Source organism: Rattus norvegicus, chromosome 18 (assembly GCF_021556685.1).
Source record: "Rattus norvegicus strain SHRSP/BbbUtx chromosome 18, alternate assembly SHRSP_T2T, whole genome shotgun sequence".
Classification (NCBI taxonomy): domain Eukaryota; kingdom Metazoa; phylum Chordata; class Mammalia; order Rodentia; family Muridae; genus Rattus; species Rattus norvegicus.
This window is the reverse complement of record NC_141551.1, coordinates 60,091,013-60,107,304: the sequence shown is the minus strand read 5'-3', so window position 1 is coordinate 60,107,304 and position 16,292 is coordinate 60,091,013. Positions and strand designations below refer to the sequence as shown.

General features: G+C 44.5%; 1 protein-coding gene across 4 annotated transcripts in view; it reads left to right on the top strand.

Annotated features, from left to right (window-relative positions):
• The window catches only part of Atp8b1 (ATPase phospholipid transporting 8B1), a 140,126-nt gene that overhangs the window by 93,233 nt on the left and 30,601 nt on the right, over nucleotides 1-16,292 (top strand). For all 4 annotated transcript variants that reach the window (NM_001437265.1, XM_087592413.1, XM_087592415.1 and 1 more), the window contains 6 exon segments: nucleotides 1,079-1,269; nucleotides 4,762-4,970; nucleotides 7,040-7,083; nucleotides 7,854-8,010; nucleotides 13,092-13,280; nucleotides 15,163-15,275. In NM_001437265.1, coding sequence (NP_001424194.1) covers nucleotides 1,079-1,269; nucleotides 4,762-4,970; nucleotides 7,040-7,083; nucleotides 7,854-8,010; nucleotides 13,092-13,280; nucleotides 15,163-15,275 — 903 coding nt within the window.

Below are 16,292 nucleotides of genomic sequence, written 5' to 3'. Positions count from 1 at the left end.
GGTTTGGTTTGGTTTGCTTTGGTTTTGGCTCATGGTTCCTGGTGAATAGAATCTGTCACTTATTTAGTAAGACATCACCTAGTCAAAGAAACTTTGAGCCTGGCAATCAAGAACCAGTGTCAGGGAACAGGAAGTGAAGCCAAGCTATAAAACCTCAAGACCCATCGTTAATGATCTTCTTCCTCCAGCAAGGCCCCACCTCTAACACATTTCACCGGCTTCTCAAACAGCACCACCAACCAGGGACCAAATGTTCAAATACATGAGCCTATTGGGGAACATTTTGTCATTCAAATCAGTGCATTTACGATGTCACAGAACTTCTATAACATTGAGCCTATATAAATAATTACCCAAATACGGGCAATTTTTTTCCCTGCCTTTCAAGGGGTGGGGGGTATGGGGCCCATTCCTATATTCACAGCATTTGGCAACTAAGACAGGATGCAACGATCAGAGCCTGCCTGCATTACCCAGTAAAGCCTGTGTCAGCAAACAGAGCAGGGCTAGCAATATGGTTCAATCGGCAAGGAATTTGTCTAGCATGAATGAATCCCCTCTGCCTCATAAACAGAATGTAGTACACATGCCTTTATTCCCTACACCCAGAAAGTGGAGGCAGGCAGATCAGAACAGCTACAGTCATCCTCTAGTATATAGGGGGTTCAGGGGGGCACATGGGCTACATGAGAACCTTTCTCAAAGATGAGAGAGGGGGGGAAGGAGGAGGAGGAGGAGGAGGAGGAGGAAGAGAAGAAGAAGGAGAAGGAGAAGGAAAGGAAAAAATAAAAGAAAGAAACAAAATAAGTTGCATCTAGTACTTTGTATAAACCCCTCGATTTAGAATTCTTTGAAGTTGCTTCATGCTAAGGTGAAGTAACATCACAAACAGTATGCTATTGTTCAAAGTGACAATAGCTGAGAGGCTGCCCTTGTCATATAAATGACTTCAAGGATTGAATATAAGACATCAGTTCTTTTAAAATGTTATTTTGGGAAGAAAACCTAGCCTTAAAATCTATTAGAATCTGTGAAATGTATGGTGTTGGAAATTCTGCTTTACATACATGTCTTCTAGATCATTATTGTCCTCATCCTGGTTTCCGCTGGCCTTGCCATTGGTCACGCGTATTGGGAAGCACAAATTGGCAATTATTCCTGGTACCTCTATGATGGAGAAAATGCCACACCATCCTACCGGGGCTTCCTGAATTTCTGGGGCTACATCATTGTATTGAACACCATGGTGCCCATCTCTCTCTATGTCAGGTAAGCCTGGCCTCTTCTTGGTCTCTTGCTTTCAGGCAAAACTGTCGTGTCTTTTCCCAGTGGGGCACCTTCACGTTTAGCAATAATCATTTCAAAGGTCAAAAGGAAGAAGAAAATCAGTTCCATTTTGGAATTGAGGGTGAGATAGGGGAAGGGCATGAACTTTGAGTATCTACCCTGTGCCAGGCACTTCCTATCTTGTCCTCTGAGCAGATACGGTCAGTGACGTCCCATGGTCAAAGGTGACAGTCATTTGCTTGGTAAGTCCTTTTCAGTGGGTTCCAAAGCATGGGGTTCAAAGAGACTCTGAGAGAAGGTTAGAGATTCAGAATGCCATGGAAAAAATCCTTCCTCTTCCAGAGCCCCTCTGTGCTCTTTAATAGAACCTTCTTTATTGCTGTTGCTTGGGCTTTGCTGGCCTGCCAGGCCCCTGCTTCCTGCCACTACCTCCTGGTAGAAAAGGTGTCCTCTGCATCCCTTCAGCCTCTCTAAACAATGTTTCTCTGTGCAGTGCTAATCCCAATCCCAACAAAAGGTCAAGGTCACAGCTTTCTGATTTATAATCCTCTTTTTTCTCCTTCTTCTTCCTCTCATATCAAAGTTTACAATTATTGACTTTGAGACCTTTGGAGGAGACATTGTAGACGTTGTAACCAGTCAGTCATGACCCCAATGAACAATAGCCCAGAGGCACCTGGGACCTGACACTCGGGTACCGTTAGAAGCTTTTGCTTGTAGCTGGAGAGAGGGCCCAGTGGTTAAGAGCACTGGATATTCTTCCAGAGGTCCTGAGTTCAATTCCAGTGGCTCAGTGTACTCCTATGCCCTCTTCTGGTGTGTCTGAAGATACTGACAGTGTCCTCACATGCATTAGATAAATAATTTTTTTTAAAAAAAAAGAAGCCTTTATTTAATTCAAACTTTATTACATGTGTGCTCATTTTGATTTTTGATTTTATTTGGTTTTTAACATATGCACCATTACTGATATCCTCTGAGTTGGAAGTAAATCCCTGGCGCTGCCATCTGTCCTGGAGCCACTTTACAAGAAACCAAGATGGCACGGCAATGCTAAGGAGAAGGCTCAGAAGGCAAAGCCCTTATTGCACAAGCAAGAAGAAGATGAGTTTGGATGCCCACATAGAAGCTGTTTTTGCTGGTGTACATCTGTAACCCCAGATCTTCAGGGAGAGGAATGGCGGTAGGGTGCACAGGAGACAGGCAGATCCCGGGGCTCATTGGCCAGCACGTGGACCCTATCTCGAGATACAAGACGGAAAGCAGTAGAGGAAGACCCTGGTGTTGACCCCTGGCCTTCCGATGCAGATGCATGAGAGCAAGCATACCAGCACACAGTGCGTTGCTGTTGCTGGTCCTTTTTAAGACCAGATCCCTTACTGACCTGCAGCTCTCACCACCTTGGGCAGACTGACTGATGGGTAAGCACTGGAGAGCCTCCTGGGCACACCTCCCAGTGCTTACCCAATGCTGGATTAGAGGCTCACATCAATCACTGTATGGGTCCTCAAGTTCACTTTACCAACCGAGTAATTTTCCCAGCCCTGTTTGTTTGTTGGTTGGTTTGTTTGTTTGTTTGTTGTAATAGAGCCTTTCTTTTATACCCCTGGCCTGGAATTCTTCATTTAAAACAGGCCTGCCTTGAGCTTATAGCAACCCTTTTAGCCTCCGCCACCCCAGGGCTGGGACTACAAGCACATGGTACTGCGCCTGATTTCCGGTACTCTTTCATTTTCTTCAGACCTTGCCTCAGGTGTTACCCCATGGCCTCTGTCTCCCCCTGACCTTAATGGACATTTCTCCTTCCTATTGGTCCCTGTCTCCCGCCTGCTTTCATTTCCTGCAGAGAGTGTGCAGCCTCTGCGAGTTGTATTTGCTGGGTAGTTTTCATTGGGTTGGGTGCTGATGCTTACGTCAGGGATTCGGCTTTGTTCGCGGTGTCGAGCACCAAGTAGGACTGCCCTTGAGGAGGGAGAGAGTTATTCCCATCCATAGAACTTGCTGTGTAGCCATTCATGGCCCACGCAGCAGTTGCTGGGAATATAAATGGTCTTCTTACAGCTAAGTCTTAAGATAAACACGATCCTCTTAGGATATCTCCATTCTAAGAATTTAGGAAGCGATCACGCTTTTCCTAAGCTACTAAGGCGATTGTTACTAAGACTCCGTTCAATTGACCCATCATGGTATATCACCTAGGGGACCATAGGTCACTTTGCATGGGTGGACTTAACCTAGCTGTCCCCAGCTGTGAGGGGCAATGGGAGAAAGAGTGAGGTGATTGTCTCTGTGGCTCTGTTCTAGTGTCACTGAGCCTGAAGTGAGATATGTTTTTGGTCACGGGATCCCAGTGTGGCTTCTAAGCCAGGTGACTCAAAACAGTAGAGCTTTTTACATTTCATAGTTCAGGAGGCTGGAGGGTCAACGATCAAGGGCGGTGTTCTTGGTAAGTGTTGAGAAGCCACCCTTGTGTCACAGATGACCTCTTCTTGCATTGTCTCCTGGCAAAAGAGGTGCCAAGCTCCCTCTGGCTTCTTTAATGCAGGCACTAATGTCATTCCTGAGCAATTTGCCCTTCGGACCCACCCATCACAGAAAAGAAACTTAAGGAAGGAAGGATTTATTAATTAATTAATTAATTAATTTAATTCATTTGGGTACATGCTGGAGAAAGCATGGTGGCGGGAGTATGAGGCAGCTGGTCACATTCTACCCACAATGAGGAAAACAGCCAGATACTGAAACCCAGTTCACTTTCTTCTTTTGGTTCAGTCTGGGGACCCCGGGTTACCCTATGGGGCCCTCCTACCTCAGGTAAACCTCTCTTAGAAACACTCCCATGGACCCAACAAGAGGTGTGTCTCCTAGGGAATTATAAAATCCTGTCAAGTGAAATGATCATGATTAACTGTCCGGCTGGAGGGACGGCCTAGCAGTTAAGAGCACACATGCTCTTGCAGAGGAACTGAGCGTGATTCCCAGCATCCAAACTGGGCGACTCACAGACTCCTGTTACTTCAGCTCCTGGAAGATACAACCCCTTTGTCCTTGTGAGCACACCTGCTCTCCCACAAGCGCGCACACACACACACACACACATAGTTAAATAAAATAAATCTTTTTTATTTTTTTTAAAGATTTATTTATTTATCATATACAAGTACACTGTAGCTGTCTTCAGACACACCAGATGAGGGCATCGGATCCCATTACAGATGGTTGTGAGCCACCATGTGGTTGCTGGGAATTGAACTCATGACCTCTGGAAGAGCAGTCGGTGCTCTTAACCACTGAGCCATCTCTCCAGCCCTAAATCTTTTTTTAAAAGAATGATTGACCACCACAGGAGTGGACAGTAACTTCCAAAACAAAGCAGTAGATAAGCCATTCATTCCCATGTGCACAGGGAGAGCAGAACCCATTCCCTGCCCATCCCCCACCTCTGCTCACCACGGAAGCCTTCTTCTGTCCTAGTGTGGAAGTGATCCGTCTGGGACAGAGTCATTTCATCAACTGGGACCTGCAGATGTACTACGCTGAGAAGGACACTCCTGCCAAGTCGAGGACTACCACACTGAATGAGCAGCTAGGGCAGATCCATTACATTTTCTCTGACAAGACGGGGACTCTCACCCAAAACATCATGACCTTCAAGAAGTGCTGCATCAACGGGACCATCTATGGTGAGTGACGGCTCTGAGGTGGGCCAGTCAGAGCACATCATCTTCGTAAGTGCACTTGAAGCCTGGGTTAATGTCTCTGCAGAGCGACCCCAGAGATATTCTTTCACCTACTAGGCTCAGTTATGTTTAGGGTCTGAAGTAGCAGGAGTGGTTGTTGTATAGGGGTAGAAGCAGCATTCCTCGGGTGCTTTCTGGAGCAGAGCCTGCCTTCCCATGGCTGTTGGTGCTCTCCCTGTGTGGAGTCCATCTCCCAAAGAAACGTGGGTGCTGTTGGGGACAGACAGACAGACCAGACACACACACACACACACACACACACACACACACACACACACACACACACACGAGAGAGAGAGAGAGAGAGAGAGAGAGAGAGAGAAAGATCTCAACAATTAAAAATAAACACCCCCTCAAAAAATTTAAAACTGAATTGCCACATGGTCTCACAATTCTGCATCCAGGAATAATTTGTGTTTGAAAGATTTGAAAACAAGGACCCAAGGATGTTAGTGCAATTTTAAAAGCGATTGTTTTTTCTCTAACCTGGCTGACTCCCAAATAAATGAGACAGAGACTATAAGATTTATTTAATAAGTTTTACGGCGCAAAAGCTGAGCAGTTACTAATCTGTTCTATTTCTTTAAGCTAATCTGGATTCCCTCCCATCCAAAATCCCCAACACACTTGCATATTAGTATTGGTTTGGCTCTCCGGGTGTGTTCCCATGGTGTCTCCTGGACCCCTCGGTCATGGCCAGATCCTCTCCTCTCTCCTGGCTGGAATAGGAAGTCTGTCTCTATTCTCTCTCCCCTGTTCAGTCATTGGCTGATCAGCTTTTATGGACAAATCAGAGAATAAATGGGAACAATGTTTACACAGAACATTGAGACCTGGAGATTCTTAGGATAAGCGTTACAATGCCATGTCTGCCTACAACTAAATTTGGGGGCAGAGAAGTCAGCATTTGAATAATACAAAGAGATCTTTACACTGTGCAGAGTAACACTGTGCTTACACCAGGAGATACAATGCTTACCTATGTTCATAGCAGCACTATTCATATTTGGCAAAGAGTAGGAACAACACAAGTGTCTATGAATGAAGAAATGAATGAAATGTGCTGTAACGTAAGTGAGCCCTTGGGGCATCATGTTAAGTGATACACACACTCACAAAAGTAGGTGCCGTATGATTTCATCTAGAATAATCAAAGTCACAGGAACAAAGATGGGTACTTGTTGCCAAGGTTTCCGTAGGGCAATAATAAGTCAGTGTATGATGTTAGAGCTCAGTTATCAAGATAAAAACAGTCTTGTGGTGATAATTGCACAAGGTGAACACACTGAGAATGACCAAGTTGTGCAGTAGAAAATGGTATAGTGTATAGTTTATTTCATTCCTGCTTTCTGAAGCATTCTTCACACACATGGACAGTATTAAAGTTAATATTGCCTTAAAATACAGATTTCAATGTTTTGACTTTTTTTTTTCAAAAAAAATACACCCATATATTTTTCCCTTTAGAAAAATGTATAGTATGTATGAGTTTCCTCATCACCAAGGAAGGTGGGACACTATGGGGTTGGGGAATTTGTCACCATGGCAGACTAAAACACAACAAAGGACTCCATTCTGTCCTGGAGGAGTAGAGTGGAACCAGTACCTGTATTTGAAACAACTCTTGGTCAGTATTTGGTCACCTTTTCCTGTGAAGAGTCAGATGTAAATAATTTAGTCTTTGCCAGGACATAATGGTTTCCACCATATTCTTCATTCTTAGAATTATTTTTATATTTACTTAGCTAGTTTTTGAGACAGGATTTCACCCCAGAACCCAGACTAGCCTTGATTCATGGTGAAACTACTTCAGCCTACCAAGTGCTTAGCTTCTAGGAACACCACCATCAGTGCCTGGGTCTAATAGTCTTCTATTTTGTCATTTTCCCAAACTCATAAAAAATTGATTATTTACCCCAGAACCATCCAAAAACCAAGGGTAGCATCAGATACTCCAGGTAGGAGGCTCTACACACAGAGACTCAACTTGTTTTACCCTCTTTGTTTCTTAGGAGACCATCGAGATGCTTCTCAGCACAGCCACAGCAAAATAGAGGTGAGTACCCCTGGTAAAGCAGCTGTTTGATTGTATTTCTTTCCTCAGACTGCCGGAATGATCTGCCTCAGACTGCCGGAATGATCTGCCTCAGACTGGGGTATAAAGCAGAAGAAACTTATCTTCCCACAGTTCTAGAGACTGGAATCCAGATGTTGGTCCCTCCAAAAATTTTAGAGGAGCCTCCTTCATGGATTCTCCCTAGCTTGTGGTAGTTGCCAATGATCCTGGCTTGTAGGCACCAGGCTCCCGTCTCTGCTCCTGTCATCAAGTGGATTCTTTCCCCTCATGTATTTGGCTCTGTCTGTGTTTGCCTCTTATCTGGACATCTGGTCTACCACCATGATACACGTGACTGCATCTTAACTCGATTGCATTTGCGGATGGAATAAAGTCACATTCACAGGCGCCAAGGGTTGGGATGCCAACCTACCCATGAGGGAGATGCAAATCAGCTCACTTCTGTGCCTTTTGTTTTAAGCAAAAGCTTCCTAAAACTTGGAACAGAGGAGATGGTTCAGCAGGTAGAAGCAATTGCTGCTCTTTCAGAGAACCCAGGTTCACTTCCGGCACTCACACAGCAAGCAGCCTACAACCGTGGGTAACTCCAAAAGATCAGACACCCTCTCTCCCACTTCTGGCCTCTATGGGAACCTGACATACACATGGTCCATACACATACATGTAGTCAAAACAGTCAAACTCAGAAAAATAAAAATAAAAAAGAATGGGCTATAGCTTTTATTAATGTCCTTCTCCATTTCTTTCAGCTAGTGGACTTTAGCTGGAATGAATTTGCTGATGGGAAGCTTGCATTTTATGACCATTATCTTATTGAGCAAATCCAGTCAGGAAAAGAGCCAGAAGTACGACAGTTCTTCTTTTTGCTTTCCATTTGCCATACGGTCATGGTGGACAGAATTGATGGTGAGTGTTTCTCCGAAGGCCAGTTTGGGAGTCGGCAGGTGACTCATTTTATATATATCATAAGTGTAACAAATGCCACATCGGTCACAAGCACCCAACCAATGGCCAGTCGTGAGACATGTGGGAGTAACAAAGCATGAAACAGCCAATCACTGATCTTTTTATATTATTTTATTTCATTTCGTTTTGGGGTAGGACTGGGCTTCAAAAGTGTTCATGTGCTGGCCAATTACTTCTTGCAGCTCCAGAAAAACTCCTTACGTCTCAAAGCTGATGATTGATTTAGTTGTAGCTCTGAGTGTGTTATCACTTTGTAAACGAAATCCTGATAAAAGACAAGGTTGGTGACCTGATGAGGTGGCTTAGCAGGTGAAGGTATTTGCTGCCACACCTGACAGCCTGGGTTTGATCCCCGGGATCCACAGAGTAGGAGAGAACCGTCTCTCTCAACTTGTCCTCTGACCTCCATGTGACCTTGTACATGTGCTATAGCCATACACAACACACATGCACGCATGTGTGTGTACACATAATAATACACTAATACTAATTAATAATAAATATTTAAACGATTTGCTATTGGATAAGATAACCTAAGGGGTTTTTTTTGCACAGTGTACAAATGTTCATTGAGAACGCATCATCAAGTCTTATCTATACCTTGAGTGAACTTTAAACATAAGCATTATTTTCTTCATATTTCTGTCAGGCGTTTCCTTTTGTTAGATTAAGATTTTTATAACTTGAATTAGATCAGCTAAATGATACCTGGGCCTTTTTAAGGTGGCTTTCCTATTTGAGCAAATTTAAGGTGAATTCGTGAGTGAGTAGCAAAGAATTTAGGTTCTTTTGCAGAATTCTTAAAGGCAATTCGCGCCAGCATTGTCTGAGGAAATCTGTCCGGGGTCAAATGGGAACCAGTTATTTCATCTAATTCCCTAGATGGAAAACTGCATTGTGGGAAGAATGGAGGGGATGACGTCGGTGTGGCTCCAGCCTGCCTGCCCTTTACTCTCCCATTCCGAAACTCCCTTCTCTCTTCACTTCAGTCCCTCGGGAGCCTCCAATGGAGCCCCAACATGGATGTTTCCTATGTGGTGATAGGAAACACTCCTGAGAAGGCACATGTGTAAAACGATCTCCCAGCAAGTTTCAAAGAAATCTATTCTCCAAGGAGGAAATAAATAGTTCTGTTAAGCAAAACAGCACAGTTCCTGCGGGAGGTGTGGGGGCGGGACTGTTTGTGGCAGAGGGAAGAATAACTGAAGGGAAAAAACAGCCAAACCCAGGGTTCAGGCTAGCTGAGCAATTCTGACTTTTACAACAAAAGTAAAGTAGGATCTTTTCAAGAACCCTTGTTCTCCGAGGTCTTGAGTCATTGGTAGAATTCTTCTTCGAATATGCGGTGATAATTTGGGGGTTAACCGCACCCTTAGACAAATGTATGTTAATTGTAGAGTCTTTTCTTTCACTGAAAGATAGAGAGCCTTGGTCTGGGTGCCAGAGACAAGCAGTCCTGGTTTAGTCCCTATCTGGCCACCATTTCCCTCAACAGTGCTGTAAGAAGGGGTGGGAGTTCACTGTGCCTTCTAACACAGTCCTGCAGCTCTGTGCCTCACTGTTGGCCGAGGTGTAGGCTGTATATAACAAGAAGTCTTTGCCCAGCAGGTGACAAGTGAAAGCCACTGAAAACAAGTTGTATTTGGAGATGCAGAGTGTTAGAGGGGAAACTGGGTTTTGATCCATAAGACCCATGGAGAGTTCTGTGAGAGGCATCTTAGGGACCCTGCCTCCCAATTTTGTACAAAACAGATTCAGAAGTAGGGAGCACTCAGTGCTTTCCCGGGGTTATCCTGCAGGGGTCAGTTCAATATAGTTCTTCTCTTTGGCTGTCTCTTTGACCACCTTCTCTTGTCTCTCTTTTATGAGGATAATGGAAGGGAGAGAGGGAGAACTGGCTTGACACGGATAAGGTCTTGGGTTTGATTCCTAGCACCACAGGATAGTGGAGATTGGCCTTTTGAAATTATCGTCATATGAAGCGGAAGGAGCCACAAACGTTTGACTTCCTCAGCAGACACTCTGTAGAGTTATCCATCCCGTTTCTCGGTAATTAGTTGCTGACTCCTGGCAACTTGAAACATCTGTTTCTTATTTCACAGTTCTTTAGGTCAGACATTTTATGTCACATGACTGGGCTTAGCCTCTCAGTGTCATCCCCATGGGGCCGAGGACTCGCTACCTTCTGCAAAGCTCACGTGATTGGTCCCACACTTTGGTTCTTTGTAGTTCCGAGATCCCCATTTCTCTGGGAGCTTCTAGCTAGGCTTGCTCTTTGCTCTCGGTCCTTGCGAACTGGTTCAGTGTTAAACCATATTAGAGAGCCCTCCTTAAATAGAACTCCAGGCTCTGCTTCTCTCTCCCCAAACCAAAACATGTCCTTTCTAAGGGTTCACCTATGAGCTGAAAAAACACCCAGTTGTCCTCTGTTTGGTTTGGGGGGTGGGGGAGTTGTTTTTCCTTCTTTCTCCTCAGTGTGGAGGGCCAAGCCTACCACAGGCCAGACAAGTGCTCTACCTTGAGCAACCCTGGTAATAATCTCTTCTTGATTATTGGTCAGGACCTACTGTTGAATCTAAAATGTCCCTTCAAACTAAAGCCCTGGCTAGTGGTTGTTGAATGAATGGAAGACAGTGAATGGGCGTCACTGGGGTGGGAACCTTGAGGCCATGGAGACTCTGTTCCCACAGAGACTGCCTGAGAGCTAAGTCCAAAAGGTCACAGAGCCTGACCCACCTTATGCTATTTAATCGGTGTTCATCAAGTTTGTATAGGGGACTTTAGCACCTTCAAATGTGATGTTATATGGAAACTCTGGGGTCAGTATCAATGGAGGAGAGTTTCGACTGGCCCTCATCTGGGTGAGATGCTCACAAAACAATGAGAAAGTCATGAGTGTAGGGGGCATCCTGTGGCAAAAGGAAAGGAGGCATTTCTGAGGCTGGCGACCGTGGTCTGTGGTACTGATACTGATATCAGTTAGAAGCAGCTAGGAAACAGGGTGAAAAACTGTGAGGTGATAATTGTGGTGCTTGTGTGTGTGTGTGTGTGTGTGTGTGTGTGTGTGTGAGTTTTAATTGGAAGCAGTAAGGGAAAAAGAAAATGTAATGCAGTGCCCATAGCAGCCAGAAGGGGGCGCTGGATTCTCTATAGTTGGTATGACCGATAGTGGCGGGCCTGAGGAGGGTGCTGGGATGTGAACTCAGGTCTTCTATAAGAGCAAGAAGTGGCTGGAACCACCTCTCCAGCCCCACATCTTTGTTTTTATAGTGATAGCACCCTAATCCATAGGGGGAGGCCTGTTAAAAACTTTCCACAGGCTGGAGAGATGGCTTAGTAGTTAAGAGCACTGACTATTCTTCCAAAGGTCCTGAGTTCAAATCCCAGCAACCACATGGTGGCTCACAACCACTGAAATGGGATCTGATACTCTCTTCTAGTGTGTCTGAAGATAGCTACAGTGTACTCCTATGCATAAAATTAAAAAAAAAAAAAAGCAAGTTTTCTTCAGAAGAATTTTTGGCCTTCCACATTTCTCTTGCAGGTATAAAACTGAGAGAGTTTGATCAGGTCTCTTGTTTTTCCAAGTCTGTGATTCCACAACTGGAACACTTTCCCTTTAATAATCAAACATCAAGGTTTGGGCTGCAGTTAGGATTGCCTAACCCAAGGAGACTTTACCACCGCCTGTTATTTTGTTTCCTTTCCCTGTCAGTATTATGGAAGATAGTTATGTCCCAGCTAAGGTAAACTATAGAAGAAGACACTTTGTTCCTACTGCTGCTCGCATAATGCTAGGCACACAGCACCGGCATCTGTGCCTTTGCAGAGAATGCCCGCATGTAGGCAAGCACTCCCTCGACTTAGCGCATGGTTTTCTGGATAGACAAATGGAAAAATAGCCTACCGTGCCATCTTTAATCACTAATTAGAAAGTGGTCAGTACTGGCACAAGCAGGGACAGTATCTGTTTCTGTAGTTCCAGCTGTTCTGGAGGCTGAAGAGGGAGGATGGCATGAGCTGCAGACCAGCTTGCAGAACACAGTGACCGCCATCCACCCACACACCTCAAGATTAAAAGAAGCAAAACCAGAACAAGGACACTGACTTGGGATTCTCTGAGCCAGTGTGAGAAGGGATTCCAGCCACAGCTGTCTGCCCTAGAACATCCTACCTTTCAGATAGACTGGAGGGAGACGCTGCCAGCTCACCTGTGCTCAGCGTTCTGGATAGAAAATTAAATGCTCTTTTCTGTAAAACTTTAGCTATGGAAATATAGCCTTTCCTTCTGTTTTGAGACACATTAATTGGGGGTGGGGGAAAGACAGAAACTTTTCACAAGATATATTTTTGTTAAATGTTTTAAGTATAACATATGACAGATGCATATGCATCATCGTACAACTCAGTAAATGGGTCCTTACAATAAACACACAGGTTTATAAAATACACACATGTATATGTGTGTGCGCGTGCACACACACAACACACATGTCATGTGCGTGCATACTCAGTCATTATTGCAATTTTATTTTTACGAGCCAGAAATTTTGGAAATAAACCAAATGCCCACGAGGGAGGAGAATAACAGATTTATATTCACTAAAATCATATTTATGGATAATCTTTAAGGATATTCCAACCAGATCAAAATACGATAGTAAGAAAAATCAGGTTATAAGATCCACCCAGTGTGGTAGGATCAGAAGCATACTTGGCAAAGCCTGAGGGACCGTGGGATGTCACCAATCTCCTATAGATGGCAGAATTCTGAGCCTCCCTCCGCACACCATGACACACATATACCCCACCCATTTTTAGGCAGTTTTCTTTGTAAACTCTATGGCCTCTTTCAATTTTGACGGAGGTTTAAAGCTTAGGGCATTTTGATTTCTGGGTAACCCTTCAGAGCCACTGACTTGTTTCTCTGCTGTGCTGGGCCCTGCAGAAGACCCTCAGCACAGACCTCAGGCATGGCTCCCAAGCGTAGTCCTGCATTTCTCTCCTGCTTCCCTCCTCAGGTCAGATCAACTACCAGGCGGCCTCTCCTGACGAAGGCGCCCTGGTGAACGCCGCCAGGAACTTCGGCTTTGCCTTTCTTGCCAGGACGCAGAACACCATCACCGTCAGCGAACTGGGCACAGAAAGGACCTACAGTGTGCTTGCCATTTTGGACTTCAACAGCGACCGAAAGCGGATGTCTATCATCGGTGGGTCTCTGCCTTGGGCTGTCTGAATCCTTCCACCCCAGGCTCCTTGTCTCCATTTCAGTCAGCCGTGTTTAAGTAAATGAGGACGTGAATGGACAACTGACTTCTGAAAGTGTCCAGATTTGCTGAAAATGTTTTTTCTCTCTTCTTCACGCTGCCTCTACTTACACGGACCGTTGCAGCCTTCCTGAATCCTGCAACTATTGTTGCCGTTCTCTAGCTATGGAGCCGCTGAGTCCGCAGTGGCAAGGGCAGTGCTCGCCCGACCTGTTCCCCTTTACTTCCGGTTTGCTCCCAACTCTTCTCTGATTGAGGCCAGGAAAGGGAGGCCTCAGCAGGAGAGGCTGTGCCCTTGAGTCCCAACCTTACTTCCAGTCTAGGCCCTTAGCTGGCACCAGGTAGAGATGAAAGTCTCATTCTAGATATTAATATCTTCTTCTGAATGATTTGAAGTAATTTCCAACCTACAGGAACATCCAAGGTGGTGGTAGCATTTTTCTATATTCTTTTTTTTTTCTTTTCTTTTTTTTGGAGCTGGGGACCGAACCCAGGGCCTTGCGCTTGCTAGGCAAGTGCTCTACCACTGAGCTAAATCCCCAACCCCTTGTTTAATAACAGTTTTTTAACATTGTGTACAGTTTCTTTGTCAGTCTGATTATCCATACCGGTTTCTTCCAGATATCTTCTGAACTAATTGAAAACAAATGACAGGTCCAATTCTCCTTCCTTTCCCATACAAACACTACAGATATTCCCTACCAACAAGAACGATAGATGTATGTAAGTGGTCTGCATTGAGACAGCACCTTCCCCTGCACTCTATAGTGCTGCCCTACAGGCATTTTTAGATCTTCCCAGGAGCCCTCTTTTCAGTGTTCTGGTCCCCTCTTTGTCTTCATCTCCCTCCTTCCTTTGTTTGGATTTGGGGCTCAGAGATCAATCTGTAATTTAGATAATCATGATTCCGGATAAAAACCAGTTCTTTGTCCATTTTGGGGCTTTCATATGTTGGCATTTCCACAAAGCAAAGGCCAGGTTTATTGTAGACAGTCCCTTATTTGGGGTTTGTCTGTTGTCCCTTAATGCTTATCTCCTGGTCACACATCGTTGGCATGAAGATTACTTTTTTTTTCTTTTTTTCTTTTTTTTCGGAGCTGGGGACTGAACCCAGGGCCTTGTGCTTGCTAGGCAAGCGCTCTACCACTGAGCTAAATCCCCAACCCCATGAAGATTACTTAACGATACTGCACCCATCTCGAAGTGTCACCCTCCTGATGATTTATCACCTGATACTTTATCTCATGGATGGTGATGTTACCGTTGCTTAGATAAAAATGTGTCCATGAACTCTCCCACTGTGATGCTGAACTAATGAGTGGAGTTAGAGTTGACTCAGGACTTTCTAGGTCATGGCTGATCATGGCTGGAACCTACTTCAGAGGACTGAAAATCTAGTTAGCAATAGGGCATATTATGCTGTGATTATATTACTGTACAGATTGAACACTATAAGGAAGTGATCACAGGAGCCTTGTTAAAGCCAATAAATGGTATGAGCTCAAAGACAGGTAAGAACGATTCTGATTGGTTAGTGTGGACAAAGAAAAGTCATTGGAAGATATTGGCTTTCACGAAACATTGCACATAGTATGCAGCCCATAATTACTTGTAGAAAGGAAACAGAACACTGAACTGACCTGGAATGGATATTTTCATATTCCCCATTTCTCAGCTACATTCAATAAAGGTGGCAGCTTGCCAAGTTTGTTGAGAGCAGCACTTCGACTCAAGTGACAAATATGGGGTTTTTTTGTTTGTTGGGTTTTTTTAAATAAGAAACCAAACCTAACTTTATTACTGCCTTTCCTTCTCTTGCTACCAGTGAGGACCCCAGAAGGTAGCATCAGGCTATACTGTAAAGGTGCTGACACGGTGATTTATGAACGACTCCATCGGATGAATCCCATGAAGCAGGAAACACAGGATGCCCTGGATGTAAGTCTCACCTTTGCTCTTTCTGCTGGAGAATCCACTCATGTCTTCTGGGACTCAACCACATGAAAACTACACTCACAGTCAGTGAACCCTCCCCTCATGTTGGTGTCCTGGGCTGGAAACACCAAAGTAGGAACAAGACCGTCGGTAGTTTTGCTCTTGCTGCCAATGTCCCAGAAAATGATGGTGACACCCTTTCTTAGCATCTGAGACTACAGGGCTTACTGCTCTTCCGAGAACTTTAATTAAGCAAGGAGCGGCTGCCCTGAGCTGTAGACTTAATGTCTCTCTGTGGTCGCCAAAAGTTTTACCAAATTCTAGGTATAGAGTGAAGGAAAGAAAGCATTTATGTAGGTCAGGATAATGAAGCAAAGTGTTAGATCACTGAGTTCTGATACCTTTGCTGTGACCTATATTCTCCACAGCTGCAAAGCTTTGTCTTAGAGAGCCACATCCTTATTCCCTGTTGAGCTGCTAGAATGTATCTGAAACTTGCACCAATTCTACATTAAGTCTATACAATGGTGGGGAGATCCTGTCAGGACTATGTCCTTTTTCTGCCTTTTTTTTTTTTTTTTTTTTTTTTTTTTTTTTTTTTGCCAATCTTGTGCCTTTGGAGCCGATACTCATTATACTAATTATACTAAGTGAATCATCAGTCTCCATGCAAGGACTGAAGGAAAATGTTCCGCTGTGACACAATGTTGCAAGAGAAAGCCCACTGCCTAGGTTCTGGAAATAAAGAGATTCTTTAAGAAAAGCTTGTTTCTGTCCTTTGAGAATCCCTTGAGCTGGGGTTGGGGATTTAGCTCAGTGGTAGAGCGTTTGCCTAGTAAGCGCAAGGCCCTGGGTTCGGTCCTCAGCTCCAAAAAAAAAGAAAGAAAAAAAAAAAAGAAAAGAAAAGAAAAGAGAATCCCTTGAGCTTTAGGGTCAGCCAAAGTTCTATTCAGAGAAGCCTGGTAAGTGTGTTATTTACATAGTGGGGTCATACTTTCAGAGTATGCACTGATACATAGA